Raw genomic sequence first — 15542 nt, 5'->3', positions numbered from 1 at the left:
CTTTTGTGATCTGAATGAAAGTGGCCTAAACTGAAATGAAGTGATCTAAACTAAGATGAAAAGTTCAGGGCTGGGATTCCCAGAATTATTGCAAGCTTAAGTTGATCATATAGAATGCTCTAATCTGAACTGAAAAGATTTGAACTGAACCAATCTGAACTAATGTGATTTTAACTTAAGCGAACTGAACTAAATCATTCTGAACTAAAGTTACCTTAAATGATAAACTAAAATGATCTGAACTAAAACTGAACTGAAATGATCTTAATTGAATTGCAACTGTAGTATATTTTTATCAAGTTAATCAGGAGTAATCAATGAAAACATTGTTGATTTGTACCACAGTTATGTCTGACGGGCAAACATGCAGTTTGGTGTGTGTGCATGAAGGCCTGTGGTTGTAATAGAATGTGTGCTCCATATATGTGTGACATTTGAAGGTATGTGCAAAAACAGGAATAGCATTACTTGGGGGGCTCTCATGACCGCTGGGAGAATTGATCTCTTCCAAAGGTGGTTCTGTTACTTCTTAATATGGTCAGACCAGAGTCAATGAAGAGGATGATAAATAATGCATGTTTAAAAAAGTGTAAGCCCCACCTTATTTGAGGAGATGTATTTAAGTGAAACCAAACCCAGGGATGCTTCAGTTGTTGCTGTGGTTTTACTGCAGGCAACTCGGCTTTATGGTATGATAATAAAGTCTATTCTTATGTAATCAAAACCCCAAAGATGTTGAGTGATTTTTCACAAAATTGGCAGTAACTACTACAAAACAAACCAATCTAAACTAATGTGATCTGAACTTATGTAAACTTAACTGAAGTGATCTGAACTAGTAAACTTAACTGAAGCAATCTGAGCTGAAGTGACCTAAACTGATGTGATCTGAACAGAATCAATCTTAACTAATTTGATCTGAACCGAGTTGAATTTAATTGTCACTTCCTATTAAAATATTCCTGTTCTAAAACACTGTGCTGTAGTGACCTAAATTTCTTAAGTGTCAATAACTAGAACAAGGTTATATGGTTTCCTTAAAATCAGCTTGTGTGCTAACAAAACTGATGTCACCAAAGTCTTACAAAACACATCCATCTTCCTACATTTTTCCAAAGAGACCTTTAATTACTTATGAAAACCACCAAGATTGTAAGTTCTCATGCAGATCTTTTTCCATAGAATTGGCATAGAATTTAATCATATAAGTTTTTTGGCTGTATTCCTAAAAAGCAGCTGTAAACAGGGCTTATCTGAGAGAGCCAAAGCGAATCGCTGCTGCAACTCCACCTCCTGCTATGTTCTCCATTTCTTTATCTTTTCCGCTTTTCCTCCCTTTTCCCTCTCACTTCTTTTCCCACCTCTTATCTCTTTCCTCCCATCTCCACTTCCTCACATCTGTCACTTCCTTTCCCTTTCAAGTAACTCTCTGTTTCTCTTTACTCATAAAGTGTGGAAAAACAGTTTAAAAATGTCATTACTCTTTCTCTCTAAATCCTTTCAAATGCCCCCCATGGTGTTATATGAAGTCCCATACACACAGACAAGGATGGATGAACATAAACTCGCACACATGTCAACCAGATGCGTCTGTGTACTATTTGGGGTTTGTTTGTGTGATGGTGATGGACATGGCACTTCACTTTTTGTAAAGTACTTGAAGGAATAAATGTGAATTGAAAAAGCTCTTGCTCATGAAAACAAAAAAGTGGCCTTTTGGAGTTATTTGACTATTCTGTTTCAACTGTTTATTATGTGATTTTGGACTCACCTTCTTGTGGCTCTTGAGTACAGAGGGTGTGACAAAAGCCTTCTCGCACAGGTCACACTTGTACTTCTTGTGTCCTTCATGCACCACCTGAATGTGCACATTGAGTGTGTCCTTACGCTTAAAGGTGGCGTCACATTGGTCACACTTAAACGTTCTCTCACCTAGACAAACAACAGCAGAAAAGACATGATTACAGTCATTGCATCCTTTTCTAACATCACACTTTGACTGCCTGTAGACAAAGATGTTGACAGCCATTGTTCCTTGTTTAAAAGTGTCTCACTCAATCACACATTGACGGGGATTCATTTTGTGAACCCACTTCACTGCCCTCAGAGTCAGTCCAGCTTAATAAAATGTTCCTATTATCCCTTATCATTTGAGCAACTTTTTCTTTCATAAAAAAGGATGGCAGGCCTCTATCCATTTGAAAGATGGTGAGGTAAAAATGGGGGTCATAAAAGATCAGCCAGCAAAAACGATGAACCATTTATTACACAGAGGACAAAACACTTCCTTTTAGAAGATTCTTCTCTATTTGTCTTTCCAAAAAATGTCTGACATTTTCCAGAAATAGGGTAAACTTATTTCATATGAAGCCTCTTTTTTTTTTTTTTTTTTTGCTCAAAACATACCCTACGCAAGTATGTAAAGCTCGATTTTGTTCAAATTCGTGACACAATGCAAGTACTATTAACAGTCCTTACTACTGGATTTGTTAATTTTAATTTCTGCCTGTAGGTCGGAAGAAGATGAACCAGAGAGTGATCAGAGAGTCCCAAAGCTGCACGTGGGACAGAGCGATATGCATCTTTCATTGTTGTGTAGCAGTGATCCAGTATATTCCTGCCTCTGGTGGGGCATGTACGTAATGTGCTGTCTGTATTTGGGCAGTTCACATGTTAGATTTTCTTTGTTAAAATCCCCAAGAATAATAATGACTGAGTCCGGGTATTGTTGTTCTGTGTCTGTGATTAGATTAGCCAGCTGTTGCAGTGCTTTGTTCCCACATGCATTTGGAGCAATGTAAACACACACCAAAATAATCTAAGAGTAGATCTGTTTACAGTTAATAAAGAGTACTTCCAAATTAGGACAGCACATCCTCTTTAACGTTGTTACATCTGTACACCAACTTTCGTTCGTCCGTTTTGTTAGGAAGAGAGCACAGATTCGTTAGATGAATGCTCGGCAGTGCTGTTCGAGCACCGGCTCGTTTCCCTCGACCGAGTCTCGTAGCACGTTTAAACAACACAGCTGCGCATCAGACTAAAATGTCCAGCAAAATGTCTGAATATTCAAAAACCAGGAAAAGATTATCTGGTATGTGCTACCAAATGTTCAGCAGTTCATCCCTGGTAAAATTGACTGGAAAAAGATGACTAAACACAGGACAAACAAACAAAAATAGCAAAAGAATTGGAGAGCTCCACACTGAGGTGGTCATCTGCGGCGCCATCATTGTTAGTAAAATAAATAAATAAATATTGACACAGATGAATCAGATCTCACTGTGGGCCATCGTGATAACACACACACACACACATGCATATACAAACACTACATCACACAGCGGAGTGTCCAAGCACATCCAGCCCAAGACACCAATTGATCAATGAATCAATTATTTTTAATGCAATTTTTTACATTAATATTATTTGGGGTAAAAAATTGAGAATAAGCTAATATAATTATTTTGTAATTCTTTCGTTGTCTCCTCCTTTGGAGCCAGCTCGTATATCCGGGGGCAGGACATGCAAATTCTGTCTGCCAATTTCTCATTGGCCTTTTCTCATAGATCAGAGATGCAAAAGGCTCTCAAGAGAGACCCCTTCTTCGACACAATGTCTCGTTCCCTCCATCAGGGAACGGAGGTTACATCCGTAACCTAGACGTTATACTGTACTGCATAACATTTTCACTTGAAGCAAACAAAAACTATTTATTTTAGTTTTTGGCATGTTTGAATTTTTTTGGGGGGGAAAGTAGTATACATTTTTTTTTTATATATTACGTTTATAGGTTATCTGCCATAACATTAAAATAATTATAAGAAATAAAACAGTTTTTGTTCCAGATCACAAAACTTTCAAATTGCAAACCAGATATCAATATAATACTGTATATAAGCAGTATACTCGCAAGGTCCCTGCTGATTCCAATCCCATCTAAAACTAAATCTCTCTATCAGAAGTATAAAAAGAGTGACAGCCGACCAGTTCTCAGTGATACATGTGTGTTTGTGCGCATGTGCGTGTGTGTGTGTGTGTGTGTGTGTGTGTGTGTGTGTGTGTGTGAGTCTCTTGGGAGGATAGCAGGAAATTCCTCCAGCTCAATAATCTCAGTGTGATCAGTCTACACTGGGCAGAGCAGTGTTGCCTGGCTGGACCAGTTGGCTCCATCAGACCCCGCACCCGCTGCCCCTGTGGCCCAGGTTTCGAGCAGATGGGGTCTTGTGTCATTCTGGATGGGGTTTGATTTCAGGATGCCTTAAGCTGTGTCTGTACACATATACGAATAAATGAGTATATACACAGGCACAGAGCATTTGTGTTCACTGGGTGTCTGGAGAGCAGGTTTGATATCACAAGCAGCACTCACACACACACACTTACTGTTATGTATGAGGAGATGGCGCTGTAAGGAGAACGGGGTACGGAACAGGGCTTTACACTCCTCACACTGAAACGGCCTCTCCTCAGAATGAGTCTACAGAGACAGACAGACAGGTCTGAGTTCAGAACAATTAAATTAATGCGTCAAAAACAACATGAGACATTATTAGCAATGCATTCAACTTCTGTAATGTAACATTTTAGAATAAAACAGCATTCAGCTTGAAATACAGTAGGTGTAGGAGGGACATGATTTTCACCAGCAGGATTTGATTTGATGGAAACATGTGAAGCTATGGTTGATATTATTTTGTCTCACCCACTTGTTTTTGTTCTATCTGCGGAGTTGTTTCAGAAGCTGAGAAAATAGCAGTACAGAAGTAAAATGTCCAATGAGTGGTGCTAAAAGTGGGTAAAATGTTCTCCTAAACAGATTAGGTTTAAGGTTAATGATCTTTTGAGTTTTAAATCAACAAAATCAACCTCCCTACCCTAAACCTTAAACCTAAACAATAGTGTCATAAAAGTAAATGCAAGATGAAAAACACATCCAAGTCATTTTGTGGTGCACTCACATGTCGACTCATTTGCTCTTCAGGACTCGTACCCCGGCCATTTGCATCGCAAGTGCAATACTCACTGTCAGTTGAGTACCATGCAGTTTGATAACGCTTGAACAATCTAGTAAATGTAGTTGTTTATGTCATGCAAATGTTAGTGTATTGCTTGACAAGTCATGCAAGGTGCATTGTGTGAAAAACATGGATAAATGTAACTGTTTATGAACTGATAATTAAGTTTACTCATAATTTGAGTGAAGGTGAATAAAAGTAATTGTTGTCGTAGCGCCTCAAGTGTTCATTTGAGAAGGAAACTGCTAAAATGTAGGTATAGTAACGCAATGTACTCTTTCCAATCCCAAACACTATTTCTGTTGTGAGCTGTGTGGGGTTTTGGGGTTAATGTTATCTGTTGGTTGTAAAGGTCATGGGTGGTATGGGGTCAATACAGGTCAGGGTTAGGCTGAAGGTTCTGATTAGGCTCCACAGTGGCTGATTGAGCTGAAGATCTCCATTAAGATAAAATATCAGCAGTTTATTTGCTTGAAAATCAGACCCCAGTACCTTCTTATGGTTCTTGTAGACGTTGCGATGGGCGAACTCTTTCCAGCACAGCTTACACTTGTACGGTTTGTCTTCACTGTGGATGATCTTATCCATCATCCATGGGCCGTGGCTTGATCCAGACGCTAGAAACTTCGGCTGCAGATATCGCAGGTGAATGGATGCTTTTCTACATACGCATAGAAGCATTAACAAACACTCTTTCAATGACCAAATCACTTGACTTATGGCTGATCATATTTACTTTACATCTGTATAAAATCTACTAAGCAAAAGTTTGCACACAGTTTTACAGTAAATGTATGAAATGAGAGTGTGTGTTTTACCAGAGTGTGTGGTCATGTGTCGCTTCAGTTGATTCGTAGAGATGAACTTTTTATCACAGGCAGTACAGTCAAATATCTCATGAACCTGAAAATACACCAAAACATTTGTAATATTTCAAAAGAATAACACAATATAGTGTCAAATAGTGGGATTCACTCACACACAAAACAATGAACTTTTATTTAATATTTGCAGGCCTTTATTGAAGCACTGGAATTTTCATTGTATTACAATGTGCTTAGTAACCACAAAGCAAAGCACACTGACAGAAAAACAGAATGGAAAGCCCAACAGAATGTACGAGCATAATGACCAGAACACATTTGTGCTCTTTAAATGGACCGTTGAGGGTGATTGTTGAACTCTTTGGTGGGATTCAGTTGCCTGTTCTTGCTGTGTAACCTTGAAAGTATCCTCAACCCAACTCACAGATACACACTCATACTCATACTCAGATGGTCACATGGAAATGTAATTCAACATTCAAGCAGTTTTGAAGACATTCAATGTGAAACACTTAAGTCAGATTTCTCAGAAGGAATCAAAAGGTAAAAATTTTACAAATGGACAATGACAAAACTCTCAAATTTGGAATGTGTCACGGTATGTTATGTAAAACCGATGTTGAGGATGACACTTTGAAACTATCTTACCACTACTCATAATTTAAATGTTAAATTGTAGTCAAACTGCTCTTTTGAACTTATTAGTGGCTAACTAATTAGCTAAATACGTTAATGTTATTTAAAGAGGCAATATCTACTTAATTTTGCTTGAAAATGAAGAATAATTATAATTCGGGCTGTCGATTTAACGTGTTTACTCTGTGCGATTAATTCTAAAACAAAATTAAGGCAATTAATGTCCTTGGACCGTATTTTCTTTGAATACTCCTAACAATCAGAGCAACTCAAAGTTAAAGTATCACCTTTTTTCAGCAGGGAGGGCAGTAAGCGCAACTCCAGCTGTATCGGCAACGTGCAGCTGTACAGACAGCAAACCACACTCAGGCTTACTTGACACCAGCGACAGCACAAGATGAGAATGCAACCTTGTGTTCAAACACAGCTGGACAAAATGCAATTCTGACGTGTTTTGATTGTTGAGATGTGTTTCCAACTGTTTTAATTTGACACAGCAACCTAAAAACACTGTGTTTTGTCAAAGTTGGGGTTCTGCCTGACGGGCCCGTGGCAGTATCAGCCAGCCTATCGTTTTGTGTACACTCTTATGTGTGAGCGGATGGGTCCGGTTGATTGGGACTGCCGTACACCCTTCGGTGATGTCATGGTCCTGTCAACCGGTCAGGTTGGGTTTTGTCTGCGGAGAAGCGTGACGTCATCATCCCATCTGTCTTGTGTTTTGTGTTCGTGCTGTGTGTTTGCCCTCCGGTGATGTCATGGTCCTGGCTCCTTGCCACACCTTGTGTGTTTCTCCTTGAGGACCATGGCATCATTGTTCCCTATCTGTTTGTGTCAAAGCGTGTTTATGTTTTGCCCTCAAGTGTTTAAGGTGCTGCTGGCATGCTGCATCAGCGTTTCCATGGGAGCCCTGATTTTTTCCATGGGAACGCTGATCATTACAACATTATTATTTAATTACTTATTTTCAAACACAATTCACAATCATATTTTATCAAACTACACAATGATGATTCTAAGAAATTATAGACATTACAGTTTTATCTTCTGTTCATGTCTGATCTTCTTTAAAGCTGCTTTGAAACAATGTGTTGTGAAAGGCGCTATACAAATAAAAATAACTTGACAATCTTCAGCTGCGAGCAACACCTGCCTCTTGTTTGTTCATCTTATTTAATTCACAGAGTGTGTCATGTCTGATGTCAGATCATTGTGACTGTTACTGTGGTGTTTGCTATTATGTTAGTACTGTCAACGTGAAGGTATTGTATGCTGCCTATGATTAACTATGCTCTTTGTGTAGTTGGAGCAGGCTTGTGTGTTGGTTGGTGGCCTGTCTCTAGAAGAGAGGTTTCCCTCTAGATCGCCTTCGCCTGTGATCGGTTGCCCAGTATTCCTGTGGAGGACAATTCCTCATCTTCTTCATCTCGGTTGGAGGGACAGGCTCTATCGCGTCTTTGAGTAGAAGAGTAGCGATTTCCGCGCGCAGGGATTTGGCGTGTTCGCCATGTACTGCGGTGAAGTGGACGCCCGCGAAGGGGGGCGGGGGCCTGGCAAACTGAATTGCGTAACCGAGTCGAATGGTCCGGGCCAGCCAGCGTGACGGGTTGGGAAGTGAAAGCCACGCATCCAAGCTCTGTGCTAGGGGCACTAACGGGATGATTATTTTAGGCATACCCGGTGGTGCAGAGCAGCGGGGCAGAGCAGGTAGTACGGTGTCGGGAGGCAAAGGTGCGTCCTGAGGCTCTGGTGCTGACTCAAAGCACATACCTCCCTCCGCACACCAGGCAGGGGCCGGTTTAGTGACTGAGGAGGAGGTCTGGTGGAGGCGTCCTCTAGGCTCGTCAGAACCGGCCGGCCGGGGAGCAGTCATGGGGCTAAAGGCAGGGGGTCCGTGTCCAGCATGCTGGGACTGTTGAGGTGTGGTGGCAGAGTGCCGTGAGAACGGCATTTGCGGGCCAGGTGACCCAGAGACAAAGGAAATATACCTTGGTTGAGGCGGAGCTGCACGTTTTTAATTTTTTATTTTATTTTTTAACCGAAGGAGGACGCCCTCAGCGAGCAGACGGGGCATGGCCCCTGGCGGCAGGTTTGCGGCGGGGCGGGATGCCTCCGTCTGCTTCTTCACTGCTGAGGACTGCTGGGCGGAGTCGTCAATGGTGCCGCCGAATAGACGGAGCTGGGAGACAGGGGCGTTCGAGAAAGCGTGCTTTGTCTACCTCCTGTATTTCGACCAGGTCCAGTCCATGGATTAAGTTTCCGGACCACAAGGGTGGCCATCGCCCGTTTGAGTGCCGGCGCTTCTGACCTTCGTGGCCCGGGGGGCGTGATCGGTCATTGAGCGCAGTTCCTGCAGCACAATAAGAACAGGACTACCCAAGTGCAATTTTGAAGTGCCTTGGCCTGGTGTTGGTTGAAGGAGGGGCCAGGGCATGCAGGGCGGAAGTGGTCTGGGACTGCTCCACTGAGAGGGTATTGAGAGCGGAAGAGCGAGGATACCGGCGGCTTACTCATCTCGTCATGCATTTCCAGAAAGAAAGGAACCGGGGGAGGGGCATGGCTGTGAGCAGCGCACATGCCCGCGGAACCAATCAATCCGGGAAAGCATAGCTTACCTCTGTGCATCAGGCTCAGACTGGGCGAGCAGACCCGAAGGTGGTGGCCCAGACGAGTCATCAGCATCAGACGCCGCTGTAACGCTCTCCGATGCAGGCAGGCAGCGTCAGTTGAACAGGAACGGGTGTGTAACACGCAGCTGACTGCATACAGGACCATCGGCTCCAAAGAAAATTTCTGAATGAACTCGATGTATTTGCCCGCTCTTATGCCCGTATGTCCGGGGGCGGGGTATGATAATACTGTCTGCCTAATTCCCATTGGCCTTTTTTCATAGATCAGAGGCATATTTGGCGCTCAAGAGAGACCCCTAGTGTCGCTTCTTCGACACAATATCGAGACAGCGACAGACGGGGAACTACAGTTAAACTGAACGGATAAACTTCAAAGAACCATGAACTCCTAAAAACAACAAGGGACACTCGCAGGTATCTTTGCTGCCAACGCATTGCCAGGTCATGCAGTGTTGTAGTCGCACTTCCACATTCATTATTCACTGCTGACCTCCTAATCATCCCACGACCCATCATTTCTTGTTCCGCATGCTACCGCATCATCGGGGGTATTATAAGTCCACGTCCCGTCACTCCAATGAATGTGAATTTCCATAAAGGCCGTCTGGAACCATACATTCTTTTCTTTCAACACTTTCTTTATCCCCAATGTATCCTTTACGTTTTTGCATTATCTCTGCCGTGTAGTCATGGTCAAATGATACCTGAATTCCCTGCACCTGTATCCACTTTTGCCAGGCCTGTTTCAGGACAGTCTCTTTCAATGCGAATTGGAGGGAATTCACAATGACAGATCTTGGTGGCGAGTTTGGGTTCGGCCTTTGGAACAAAGCTCTGTGTGCTCGTTGGATTCGGAGATCGATGTCAAGTCCTAACTCATTCTTGAGAAGTGCTTTCTCAAACTGTGAGAGAGAACTGTCATCCTCCACGCCCTCCGGTATTCCTGTTTCATGTTACTCTTGAATTCTTCCTTAAGTGATCTCAGTCACTGATTTGTTTGCTAATAGTTTCGAGTCCAAAGTGAACCACATCCTGTTCACCTTCATCTGTTAGCTTAGCTTCCCCCATATCACCATCCCTTTCAGGTGATCTCTTTTGTTTGATTACTAAAAGTTTTCTGACTTTTCGTTCCTGCACTCATTTTTAATCAGTATACGAGTTTAGAAATGTAATTTCAGGGGATAAATCTGACTGACTACTGGGAGCTACTTATTATGTGTCCATTCACATCGCCATTTTCCCAGCCTAATATTTTCATAGCTGGTGTTTCTTTTTTTTGCAGGTGATATCTACAAATTCACTTTTCTAAACAGTTTTTGAAATTACTTTAAATCAACCGGTGCCAACCAAAACAACAAACTTTGTCAACAAAGTTTGACAACCAGAAAGCATCCAAATATTTTTTTTCTTTATTTTGAACAGCATATTTATTGTTTTATCACTTAAAACCAAATAAGCATGCCATTTGTTTGATATTGTAGTTTGCATTGACATTTATTTTGTGGCTCATGTGTCCAAATATTTTTTGGAACCACTGTAGCTGTTCACGCATGGTCATTTTAATTGCAATGTGTAAGAGCGGCCACTACATGAAAGCACTGAAACTCAATACTAAGATGCTTTTATTGTGTCTTTAAATATTGAGATCAGATATACAAGCTTCATTTCTCCAGCTCTATGGCTCCATTCACAGCTCTGATGGCTTGTGAAATGTTTGGCTCTCGTAATATTCTCATGCATTGTATGAATGCACAGAGAAACTGTCTACATGTAGAAGAGACTGTACAGAAGGCCTTTAAATTAAACTCTGACAGAGAACAACATATATGCAGTCTGATGGACAAGGTCTGGTGCCAAAAGAAAAAGACAAAGATGAAGAGAGATGGAGAGCCTGTTCGCAAAAATGCCTCTGATCGAATTGAGTGTGCTGGTTAAAGGGGCAGCCCAGGAAATCAAATAAGGCCACAGATTTAGACTTAATTCTACTTAAATTAAACATGAATTAATCATGCTGTGGGGGAGTTGTAAGACCAGTTTTTTATTATATAATGAAATGTTTTGATAAATGTATTCTCAATTTACCATCTATTGCATGTATACCAATTAGTATTAGTATAATTATAAATGCCAGTTGTGGCTCAGCGGTTAAGGCTCTGACTGAAAGGTCTGGGGTTCAAGCCCCAGTGCCGTCAAGATACCACTGTTGGGCCCTTGAGCAAGGCCCTTGACCTTATCTGCTCCAGGGGCGCTGTTTCATGGCTGACCCTGCGCTCTGACCCCAGCTTAGTTGGATATGTGAAAACAACTGCATTTCATTGGCTCTGTACCTTTACTCTGCAAAATGACAATAAAGTTGAATCTTAATAATTAGTATTAAACATATTTTTATTTTTTTAAAACATGTTCAAATATATATTTATCTTCTGGATAAGTAAGGGATGATGTACAGTCAGTTGGTCATTATTGATAATGCAACAAAAAATGTGCCAGGAAATCAGTTGCCAGGGATAAAGTTAAAATCAAGTTTTGCGCTCATAAAACAAAAAATATTTGATCACAGAATGCTGCTAATGACCAATCAGAGGTATTCCAGAGAGACACGTAATGAATGTTAGATAAAATCCAGTTTCATTGGACGCAAGTGTAACATAAAATTCCTTCAGGAAAGAAAATGCCACAGATTTGTATTGAACAGTGCCTGTGGGACATATTTTACATAAACATTAGCAGTACCTGACCACTGTCCCACGATCAAACGTTTGCCAAAACAGCAAACACAGATGTAGCTCTTGCAGGTTAAAGCCAAATTCAGACAGCTGCACATGGAGAGGCTCCACTCTCAAAACGGCTGCACTGATAAGCACTGATGAGTGAACGCTGACAGCAGGAAGTGTCTGTTTTGTATCAATTTTAGGCCGAGCAATTGATTATAGTGTTTTCCAGGCCAAACCAGAGTGAGATGTTGGTTTGGTGCAGCAGGAACAGGCAGTGGAATCATGGAACTCGGTCCAATCATAAGAAAATTAAACCTGTACAGCGGAATGGACCACTCCGAGGAGTACACAGAGATGTTTTGCATCTTAGCCAGTATAGTGAATTTGGGAGACATTGAGCTTACTGACATTTTTCGTTTGGGTCTCAAAGAGCAGATCAAGTCAGGTCCGCCAGGAGGCAAGTGTAAGATGACCTTAGATTCCTATATTGGAAGCCTCTCTGCTCCCTTCTCTGGTGGTCTTGAAGGTCCCTGTGACAGAGGCCCCTTCACTCCTTGCTCTGATGCAGAGGTCTCTGCAATGGGGGCTCCTTTGCCCTCTGCTCCGGGAGTCCTGGTGGTCCCAGCTTCCATGGTCCCGGTAGTCCCAGCCTCGGTGGTCCCAGCTTCAGAGGTTCCGATGGTCCCAGCCTTAGTGGTCTCAGTCTCAGTGGTCCCAGCTTCGGTGGTCCTGGTGGTCGCATCTTCGGTTATCCCAGAGGTTTCTGGTTTGGGGCCATTGCCCTCGTCATTGTCCCCCAGTGCCTTGACTTTTTCTGAGTCCCACAGTCCCTAGACTTCACCCTAGTCCTGCAGTGCCTTGACCTTGGCCTCGCCCCATTGGTCTCCTAGGCATCTGCCAGATCCCCCCTGGTTTCCTGGCTGTCCTCTGGATCCTTCGTGGCATCCAGGTTATTAACCAGAGCCCCTGTGACCTCCTGGTCATCCGCCAATGCTGCCATGGTCTCCTGTAGTGTTTGTGTTCTTGTTTCTAGTTTTTCTGGTTCCTTGTGTTGGTTTTATAAGTTTCTATTAAAGGCTGCAATTAGATCAATTTTTTTCTCTCATCTCTCAACTCTACAAAAGTTTCAGCCTCTTTTTATGGTGCTCTTTTATCCTTTTTGGAGATTGACATCACATGGTCACTATGAACTGTTGTTGTCTGGTAAAGATCTATATGAAGGGGTTGAGTTCCACATCCAAAACAAGATATGGGTTTGGAACAACAGGACAGTGAGTAAATAATGGGAAAATATTCAATTTGGGGTGAACTATTCCTTTTAGAACAGAGATTTTACATTGGACATCAGGTGGTGACCCAACACAGTACCAAAATTGTTTATCATTCAAAAGTAAATAAATATGTACTTAAAATCAAACAGTGAAGTTTATTTATATTACTATAATCTGCATTGGTCCAAACATATGTGTAACATACTGAGTTTCTAAATATCTGAATTCAATGATATTATAATCTGAGCAGCAATAATTTACTGAAAAACAGCATGATCTCATAAAAATGATGTGATCATCATATGTATCGCAGCAGTTCCGAGGTGAGTGGCGCTAAAAGCAAGTTAAGTATCCTCACAAAAACATGAGGGTTTTAAGGCTAATGCTATATTGAGTTTTAAATCAACAAAACCTACCTACCTACCCAAAACCTTAAACCTAACCAATAGTTTCATAAAAAGCAAATGTGAGATGAAAAACTCAATTAATGAAGCAATCATGTCATTTTGTGGTGCTTCTATGACACTTTTTCATAGAAAAGAAATTGTTCAGGAACAATGATAAGAAACTGAATTTGACAGTTGAACTATATTTGAGAGCACAGGCTCTGAATTTTTGATATTTTGAAGATGAAGATTTGTCTGCGCAGCTCTTTATCTGTAATCTCTCAGGTCTTTGTGCAGAAGGAACTCTGACGCCAGCAGTGAGGTTGAGCAGTCTGCTCTCTCCAAATCTTAAATTTCACAAGGGCCACAGGGATGAGCTTGTGAAACAAAAGACAACCTTTCTGTAAAACCTGACAACATCAACATCAGGCCTACCTCTTACTGAGAGAGACAGAGATGGACTCCATACAAGACCGAACGAGAGTCTAAAAGGAATCCGTGTCTTTTATTCCAGCTTTTCAAAAAAAAAATGAAAGAGATGTGAAGAAAATTACAGGGAATGGGGATCATCCCACAACCAGAGAGAGTGGAAAAAAATGAAGACCAGCATGTATTGGATAGACAGAGAAAGGACAGATTGATAGACAGCATGAAAGAGGTGAATGTTTCTTGCACCACTATTCAAGTGTTTTAGCATGTGAGTTTGTGAATTGTATCTAACAGAGAAAAACATGAAATGACTTTAAGTTCAGTCATGAAACTCTATATAACGAAAGCTGATAGGTCCATTAAACACGTAACCTGTAAGCCAATCAACTATTTAGTAAATCAACTTGCATACTTTCCCTTTGTCTAATATAAAAAAGGCCTCAGTAGTTTGCAGATAGCTAGTTTCAATGCAGAGCACTACAAGAGTTTTCTCTTTGAAACCCTCCTCCTCCCAAGCAACAACTGTCTAAATCTGCTTCAAGGTGACTGTATGAATGTCGAAGTGTGCAGCAACATGTTTTACATGCTTGACACAGCATGTCTTTGTTCTAGAAGTATTAAAACTTTCTACTTGCACTCCAGCAACAGTGTAAGCAGATCTCTTTCACCAAGACCAAACCTAATAACTTGTCATATCCATTATAATACTATTACATCTATATTACTAGTGGCTAGTTTGGACAAAAACCTTTATCGCTAGTCTTTTAATCGTATCCTTACTGTACCTGGTTTAGAAAATAGGTGCATCCCAAACCACACACTTCTGCACTATTCTACACCATTTTGTAGTGTAAATTGTGCGAGTAAACACTGAAAATGCAACAAAAACAAGTGTACAATGAGCACCTCGATGATGCACTCCTTTAACCGACAAAATGGGTGTGTGAAACGTTGGACACTTCATGCACTCGCAGCTTGTCAGACGTAGTGGAAGGGGTAGAGTAACCTTGCTATTCTGAAAAATCAGTTGTAAACAATAAAGAATGTAGCAACTAGCAACATATCAGTGAAGACAGCATCTTACAAATGTATGTTTAATGCTTTACCATCACCATACCCTGTATGAATATGGACGTTATTTAAGAAGTGTTGAACTTCCGTGTAATAAAAAATCTTCAAAAATCATCAAGTGTAACACTTAAAAATGTTAAACACAATTAATGTTAGCGCACAGCCATCTTGAAAATTTTGTCTCGTAACTTCCGTTCTAGCGGTTCTATACACTGTAGATATCTATGGTGTTGAAGTCAAAGTGTAATAAATTAGTGAAGTGGATTTACAGGATACAGAGTTATCAAATGCTATCATGAGTATTTTAAAGTGTTCAGAGTGGGCAGAGTGGGGAGATTTTAAACGAAGAGTAATTCATTTACAGATATACAAGTTCCTACCTTCAAGCTGTGAATGTACTTATGTGCCTCTGTACTCATTAAACTACAAGAGACAATGCAAAATCATGAAAAATATATCATATGACACCTCTGACCATCTTCTCATGTCATTAACCCATCGCATTATAGTTAAGGTAAGCAGATCTTTTGAGCATTAAACAGGGACGGGGGGAGGGGTGCAAC

General features: G+C 41.2%; 1 protein-coding gene across 1 annotated transcript in view; it reads right to left on the bottom strand.

Moving 5' to 3' along the window:
* Nucleotides 1–15542, bottom strand: part of LOC127628661 (PR domain zinc finger protein 5-like) — a 100621-nt gene that overhangs the window by 46807 nt on the left and 38272 nt on the right. Inside the window, 5 exon segments of the mRNA XM_052105443.1 lie at nt 1772–1932; nt 4387–4480; nt 5511–5609; nt 5612–5679; nt 5837–5921. Coding sequence (XP_051961403.1) covers nt 1772–1932; nt 4387–4480; nt 5511–5609; nt 5612–5679; nt 5837–5921 — 507 coding nt within the window.

The sequence above is a fragment of the Xyrauchen texanus genome, chromosome 35 (assembly GCF_025860055.1).
Source record: "Xyrauchen texanus isolate HMW12.3.18 chromosome 35, RBS_HiC_50CHRs, whole genome shotgun sequence".
NCBI lineage: Eukaryota > Metazoa > Chordata > Actinopteri > Cypriniformes > Catostomidae > Xyrauchen > Xyrauchen texanus.
Note: the sequence above shows the minus strand (reverse complement) of the source record. Positions and strands in the feature narration are given on the sequence as shown.